At 52.1% G+C, this 8,169-nt stretch overlaps 1 protein-coding gene across 1 annotated transcript in view; it reads right to left on the reverse strand.

Moving 5' to 3' along the window:
- GAS6 (growth arrest specific 6) overlaps positions 1-8,169 on the reverse strand; it is a gene marked incomplete at its 5' end in the record, with an annotated part of 47,626 nt that overhangs the window by 3,815 nt on the left and 35,642 nt on the right. The window contains 3 exons of the mRNA XM_006769313.2: positions 840-1,012; positions 4,732-4,900; positions 6,109-6,273. Coding sequence (XP_006769376.1) covers positions 840-1,012; positions 4,732-4,900; positions 6,109-6,273 — 507 coding nt within the window. The remainder of the gene's footprint in view (positions 1-839; positions 1,013-4,731; positions 4,901-6,108; positions 6,274-8,169) is intronic.

Below are 8,169 nucleotides of genomic sequence, written 5' to 3' on the forward strand. Positions count from 1 at the left end.
TACTCGTTTTCACAAAATGTTCTTTTTCAGTCGTCGACGAGTATACTAAGAAAATATGGTAAAAAAATATGGTTTATAGGAAGACGAGTTACAAACTGTTTTTATAACCAGCATCAAAAATACTATATAGAACCAAAATAAAAAAATTAGTCTGAAAAAGAAACGTTTTTAACAAAAAAATTGTTGGGGAAGGGGTTAACAAAGAAAAATCAACCAAAAAAATGAGTTCGCCTGTCACCTCCGACACGCGTGTCATAGGTTCGCCATCACTGGTATAGAGTGTGTTTCTGGCCGTGTTGTCAGAGGCGTGTTCTGCAGCATGAGCCCTCCAGGCCGCAGGGCCCGGCTGCCTGCTGGGATGTTTATGTCTGCTGCCTGCCCTTGCTGTTCTGTGTTGGTGGCTTCCAGAGAACAATGTTCTCAGAGGGTTTGCGCATCTGACTTTTCAAGAGAGACTGGAAATCTGAATTTGTTAGTGAAATCACCCGATTTAAATATGAGCAACTAATTCAAATAGTTCTAAACCTCAGAGCTGGCCAGCTGTATAGGCAGGAAGGTCGTCCCATCACACAACTGCCTCAAAGGCCCCTGGCCTCCCCAGGCCACGCAGTTTAGATGGACATTGTGTCAGGGGATCTATGTCAAGTGTCCCCAAGCCAAATATGGCTGGTTAGACTCCGGTGAGAGACGTGTGAGGGTGGGACAGAACTTCCAGGGACAGGGGATGGGTGACCTGACCCCAGGAAGGGCGCTGGGGCCCTGAGGGTGGACAGCCCCAAGGGTTGCTTGCTGGATGCTGGGGCAGCCCCTCCACCCTTAGGGCGGATGGGGAGTGGTACCTGCTTTTTGAGCTTCTTGGTGGAGTGGTAGTCGACCAGGGCTACGGAGAGGGTGACAGTGTGGTTGTCACCCACCAGCGCAAACAGCACCCCCGTGTCGGTGGCGGGGCGGATCCGAGCCACGACCTCTATTTCCCAGGTTGTTTCCGTCCCAACGTCCGGCGATGTTCGTGCTGCAATGAAGGCGGCGCATCAAGAGGCCATACAGACGCGGGAGAGATGGGAGTGAGCAGAGAGCACCCGCAGTAGCCCCAGCCCTGCCTGGCGCTGCAGGAGCAGGTGGGGAACCGACCAAGAGCTCAGTGCTGGGCTCTTAAGAAGCCATCACTGTCTGAGCCAACAGTCCTCAGCTGCGAAGTGACAGGACAACGCGGGCACTTGATTCATTCAAAAGGCACTGGGGCCACCGAGGACAGCTGCTTCCTTCCTGGCCATGCCAGTGCCCTGGTCTCCCGAACACCCCTGAGTGTGACCACAGACTGGACAGGCAGGCGTGCTGTGTGGGCCCTGGGCTCCCTCACGATCTCTCCTGCAAGACTCGCCTCTTCCCCAGAATATGTTGGAGGCCACTGCATCTCAGCTGTGGCTTTCAGTCAGTTCTACAAGGTTGGCTGCACTCTGGAGAGTTTAAACTGCAATGCAAATGTGAGCTGCCACGGGCATCATCCCAACAGACCGTATGCAATTGTGTATTCTGAGTTGCAGCTTTTTTATTATTCCAATGCCTCAGTGGAGTGATTTTTATTTAGATGCATCATATGTCATATAGAAGTGATATGATATACCACATATGATGCATCTAAAGAAAATCTATACTAATAAAAGCATAATATGCTAATTAGACTGGACAGTCAAATGACCTTCTGGACGACCTTCGGACGAAGCCGGGGCTGCGAGGGCCGAGCCCCTTGCATGAACTTTGTGCATCGGGCCTCTAGTATGTATATAACATGTCTATATCTTACACACACAGTTCCAAAAACCACATTTTCGTGGGAAGGGCTGGATTGTGGTTCTTGGAGGGCAAATACCACCCCATGTTTCCTCCTTATGTTTGAATCGCCTGCTCATGAAGAAGCAAGAGAAAGCCTCTGCCCTCATGGTTTTTCAGTGTTTCTATCTCACAGGAACTTGGAAATCCTGATGGAGGAGCGTGTTCAGGCGGAATGACACTGAAGCAATGCTGCACACGCTTGAGCTCAGGTGAACCGACGGTGAATCGTGATGCTGTTTCTGTCTCCTCCCCACTGGACTGTGAGCTCCTCGAATTATCTGTGGGTCCTGTCCCTAAGCCGGGTCCACTATGGTCCGTTCTCAGTAACTGTCCATTGAATCGAATGCACACAGAATTTAAAAATAATTATAGATTTTATACACGCGCGCGCGCACACACACACACACACACACAATTTTCCTCTGTTGCCAAGTTTTCCCTCTAGTTGTGAGGGAAGCGAGAAGAGTGTTCTCTGGTGTGTGAGTTTCCCCTGTGATGGGGTTTGGGCCCACGGCTGGTTGTTGGAGCTGTTGAGGGCACCAGTGCCTCAGCCCTCCTCGGGAACTGTCCTCGGGCACCAGCTTCTCGGACCTCGAGACCTAGCAAGTCCACACGGACTTTGAACTACTGCCAAGTGAAAGAAAGAGTATGGAACCTGATTTTCCAATGAGTCCTTCTGTTATAAAGTGGACACTAAGGGTACAGCTCAACACTCATTAAAAATGCATAGATTCTGAATACTGTTTGCACTCTGCTGTCACAGAACTTACAGATTAAACCACACAGCAAAGAGGGTAAGCAGACCGGGCCGTGTATTGTCATGGGAGCATTTGCAGCCACTGGAGGTTATGCCTGTGACATCTCTGTTACACCATGAAAAATGTTTAAAATTTAAGTGAAAAGAAGAATTAAGCGTTTTATATTATAGGATTTAATGTTAAACACTGTACCTCGCTTTGTATGTATAAAGATGAAGACTAAAGGAATCATGCATGTATTATCTTAGGAGGTACAATTTGGAGTGAATGGGTCTTTTTTCCAAAATATCTTTAATGACACAGTAATGCTCTGATCATTAAAGCGAAGATACAAGGGGGCTGGTGATACAGGGTCCTGAGAGGATGGCTTGTCTTGCTAAGGAGGGAGGAGCATTCTCACCTCCTCCAAGCTGGATGGGCCCTCCTTGAACTCAGAGGCCCCGCTGCGTGCTGGAGGTGATGTGTGGAGATGAGGTCTGAAGGAGGGAGCATGCTGCTGGCCTTGGGTTGAGGAGCAGGTGAAAGACCGAGTGTGGAAGTTTAACTATAAAAGGCCCAGGGTTTAGGAACAGGGAGGGGCTGAGGCACCCCAGTGGGACTCTTGCAAGGTGGGAATGAGAGGCAGGGCAAAGCCAGAAATGGCCCCAGGAGAGATGGCGTTGCAGTGATGCTGGGGCCCTGGGCAGCGGTGGGCTGTGGGAAAGGGAGCATGAGGAATTCCCACAGAGCCTGCCTGGACCAGGGTGCGGGCCAGGAGCCAGAGAGACGCAGGAAGCACCTGTAAGAGCCATCACACAGAGAAGGCTCTGGACGGGGTGCCCTGCGGGCTCCAGGGGGCAGTGAACCTGCCGGAAGAGCTTGCACAATTCTGTGAGTGTGTATTTTCCTGGGCCAGGATGCATGGCTCTCCTAGCATTCCCAAGCTCAGAGCCACGCAGGCCTCTGAGCTCAGGCACGGTGACGATCGAGGGCTCCAGCTGGGGTATGCTCAAGAATTAAGGTTGATTTTAAACCTATCTAAGGAGGAGATTAGGGAAAACCTTGTGAGTCTGGAACCAAACCACGGAGTTGCTTAGCCATCCACCACCATCCAAATCACTCACGCCACATCCTCAGAACAGTATTTCTATCATCGGGTAATCGATAACGTGACTTGGGATGTGAATTCATTTCCTGTAAAGTTTATGTTTATGGGAACACTCACTTGTCAGCATGTTAGGATCATTTGTTTTTATTGTAAATTGTCACTCACTTGATAATAAAGGGAAAAAAATTAGGCCCTGCTTTACAGAAGCCAGAGGGCCTCTGGGCCCACCCTCTGCAGCTACCCTCACTTCCTGGATGCTCGTGACTGAGTTACTGATGAAGGAGGGATTCCCAGCTGACCTCAGCCCCACCCCTCACCATCCCCACCACCCCCACACAGCTCAGTGTGTGCCAATGGCATCAGGGCCCCGCCCGTCACTCCTGCCTGCCTCTGTCTGCCCCGTCTCCCGCCTTCTTCCCGTTGTGCAGTAGTTGTGCAGTATCACACAGAGTGTCACCTCCCTTTCAGGGTGCCTTCTGTCTCCAGGTGTAAAAGGAAAGCTCCTTGGCTGCTTTCAACACTGGCTTGGGAGCCTCAATTCTTTTGGGGGTGACGACCTTCTGGGCAGTGTCTGGGCCGGGGCCACCGATTTCTAGTCATCCTCCCCCAACCCCTCCATTCTCCTCTTTCTTTAACACTTGGGCTCCCTGGAGTCCCCGAGTCAGCCGCACTGTGATGTTCAGATACTGCCCCCTTTGAATGCCTGAGTCACTGGAGATGGCAATGCCAAGTACACTTCTGGGAGCTTCTCCATCCACTTGGACAAACCCAAGCTTGTCTCAGAGCTCTCTGCAAAGGCCCTCTTAGAGCCCTCCCGGCCTCCCCAGCCTCCCCAGCCTCCCCACTCAGCCACCACGGCACCAGCAGCCATTTCTTCCTCATGGGCTAACTCAAAACAGGCCTGAGAGGTGGGGCCTGGTCCCCTGCCTCCGGCCCCACAGCCCATGGTGGGCTCGGCTTGCCCCCAGCACTGCCATCCCAGGTAGGAAGCTGTCCCTTGGTTTCCCATTGCCTAGCGTCTATCGGCTTCCCCACCTAGGAGCCCAGACTTACCATAGTCGAGGCTGTAGAAAGCAAACCCATTGCCCGGGTAGAAGGAGCCTTTCTCTGTCACAGAGAAGCACTGCATCTTCGTGTTCATTTTCACTGTTTCTTGGATGGTGGTGTCTTCACCGTTCATCAAGTTCCAGCTCCTCATGCAGCCATCCAGGCGGGGGTTTATCTGGAAAGACAGAGAAATCCCAGTGGTTTCCTCACAGCCACCATCTCCCAGACACCACGAGGAGAGAACACATGGCGGGTGCCACCCTTGTCAGATGAGCGGGGCACCCTCTGGCTCAGGCCCGTGAAAATCGGCTGCAAGATGGCCAAACCGTATACTTGTGGAGACTGTTTACTTCACAAAGGGGTGCTGTCCTCGACAAATGACTCACTGCAGAGCCCCTCTGAGCGTGGCACACACGGTGGGCCCTCCTTCCCTGCAGTCTGAGAATGCGAATTGTGTCGTGAACCCCACCTGCTCCGTCTGCATTAGTGTCCCCACTTATCAAACAGAGTAGGGAGCACTGGCCACTAGCTGAAAGGATGTGGGGTGAGGCAGCACTTATACCACAGTTGTGCCTGGTCTTCTTACCCAGCACCCGACAAGCACCCACGGATGTAAGTCCCGGGGCCGGGAATACTGATTCCAGCCCGGCCACCCACTTTGTAGATGGTTTTGAGCAAATCAGGGCACCTCAGCTTTGGTCTGTAGAATAAGGAGGCATAAGGGATGTAACTGGTAACTGTGGGAGGAAAGCCCTGGAATGGGGCTGGTCCTGGAGGCCGTGGGTAGGACAGGACGTCCCTCCCCTCCTCTCTGGAGGGAAGATAGTGCTAATACCACCCACTATGCAGAACACCAACTCATGACTCATATCTGGTGTGGAAACCATCGTCACAGTGCCAAAGACTCTGGCCCCGGACATCAGCATGCTGGGAGAGGGAGAAGCACAGATGAGGGGCGAAGGCACGTGGTGCGGGGAGCGGTGGGAAGGGCAGGGCTCTAAACCTGACCAGTACTGACTGTCCATTAGGCCTTTTCCCCTCTGAAGATTCTGGCAAGGTCAACAACCCAAATGTTCTTAGGAATTGTCCGAAAAAGCAGATTGCTCTTTTCGTTACAGAATAATTTCATTGTGTTTTTATCTCCACTGCAAAATTGACATTTTTATTATCAACTCAGATGAAAGCTCACATGAGTCTCATAGGAAGTGATGGTTGAGATAGATGCTCTCCGTTGCACCTGCTGCTTGTTCACTTCTGGGAAAACTTGACCTTTCTCCGGTCCTTCACCCAACCTAGTTAACCCTAAGCACAGGGCGGCTCACAATAACCCTTGTCTTCAGCCTGACCCCAGGCCCCGACCCCAAGGGCGAGTGCCATACTTACAGGCTGGACGAGGTCTTTCTCCTTGAAGGGAATGCCTCCCACGGTGAGGTTGAGGTGGTACAGGCCCCTGACCTGCTGAAACAGATCCCCGGCCACCACGATCTTCATCACGGCATCCTTGTTCACCTTGATGACCAGACTCTGCTCCAGCTCCTCAATGGAGACCTGGGGAAACCAGCTATGAGAGTGGGAGTGTGCCGTCTGAGGGGCACCGACCACGGGGGACCACGCTCATCACCACCCAGGACCACAAGACACCCCACCTCAGGATGACATGGCATCCACTAGATGCTAAATGAACACATGAGTTCATTCTATGACTTTTCATTCATTCACCTCAGGATGACATGCCCGTTACCCACACCTCCTCCTGGCTTCCGCATGCCCACACAGCCTCCATGTGGCTGGTGGTGTGGCTCAGGTCTGATGGGCTCCCTCCCAGCACTGCTACCCATCCCCCACTCCCGCCCATCCTCTCCCTACAAGGGAGCCCATTTGGAGTCATTTATCTTATCCAGTGTCTCTGAGCACTTCCCTAAACCTCAGCCAGGGAGTGGGAACTGTGGCTGACATGACACCTCACTAGGCCAGCCCTGATGTCACCACCCCAGTGGGTCAGCCCTGATGTCACCACCCCACTGGGTCAGCCCTGATGTCAGTGGGCCAGCCCTGATGTCACCACCCCACTGGGTCAGCCCTGATGTCAGTGGGCCAGCCCTGATGTCACCACCCCACTGGGTCAGCCCTGATGTCAGTGGGCCAGCCCTGATGTCACCACCCCAGTGGGTCAGCTCTGATGTCACCACCCCAGTGGGCCAGCCCTGATGTCACCACTCCACTAAGGCCAGCCCTGACATCACTGCGCCCCCATTTTGGTCCTTCTTATTCTTAGCTGTGCACCACTGAAGGCAGGAAAACACATTTTATTTCTAAATCTCCAACACTTATCTCAGAACATGGCATCCACTAGATGCTAAATGAACACATGAGTTCATTCTATGACTTTTCATTCTTTTCTACTTTCTGTGTAGAAAATATTTTAAAACCTATCCCTCTTGCCGAAACCGGTTTGGCTCAGTGGATAGAGCGTCGGCCTGCGGACTGAAGGGTCCCAGGTTCGATTCCAGTCAGGGGCATGTACCTTGGTTTCAGGCACAACCCCAGTGGGAGGTGTGCAGGAGGCAGCTGATCAATGTTTCTCTCTCATCGATGTTTCTAACTATCTCTCTCCCTTCCTCTCTGTAAAAAATCAATAAAATATATATTTTTAAAAAACAAACAAAAAAAGAACCCCATCCCTCTATATACTGTGTATCTTCCAGAAATCTAAGTTTCCTCTTTGGCTAATGTGGAGAAACATTTAGGTACTTGGGTCTGAGTTTGGTCAAAAGAGTGTGGTGTCTGTGTGTGGGGTGCCATGGGGGCAGGGACTGGTTGGAAACTGTGAGCAGATTGGAAAGAAATGTCCCTGAGCTGACTCTGCTCCTCAAGGACCAGCTCCTTCTTAGGGTGATGGTACCTCTGTCGACCGACTGGCCATGCTGGCCCCACTTCCTCACCTGGGCACCGTCCCCAGCCACCCAGGACCCCTCACGCCCACAGCCATGGAGGGAACACCTGCTTCAACCCGTGTTGAAGGCGGCTTCCTCCCAGGTCTATTGTTTTATCTGCAGCGTTGCCGCTTTGGAGATACTTGCACTTTAAGAGATTGGGCGAGAAGGAACTAAGTAGTACTTGACAGGATGGAAATATTAGCAAACATCTAAGTGTTTTCATTCACAGAGGCTGGGCGACTTTTCCATTTTATCTCCACTTGTAAAGGAAAAGAGAACGTTTTCCTCATTTCTCGTTCAAGTGTTTACTTTTCAAGGCCCACTTCCAACTATGGAGCCTCGGAACTGTTGGGGGAGCCTGCGGCACCCCAGGCTGCTTTGCTCCGGGCGTGGGAGGCAGGACAAGGCAGAGTGCTCCAAAGCCAACATCTGGTGGGATAGCTGCCCCCAGGTCAGGTCTCAGCAGGACTTTCTCCATAAAGAGGCACCCAAGGGTGATTTCAGCAGG

Source organism: Myotis davidii, unplaced genomic scaffold (genome assembly GCF_000327345.1).
Source record: "Myotis davidii unplaced genomic scaffold, ASM32734v1 scaffold444, whole genome shotgun sequence".
Classification (NCBI taxonomy): domain Eukaryota; kingdom Metazoa; phylum Chordata; class Mammalia; order Chiroptera; family Vespertilionidae; genus Myotis; species Myotis davidii.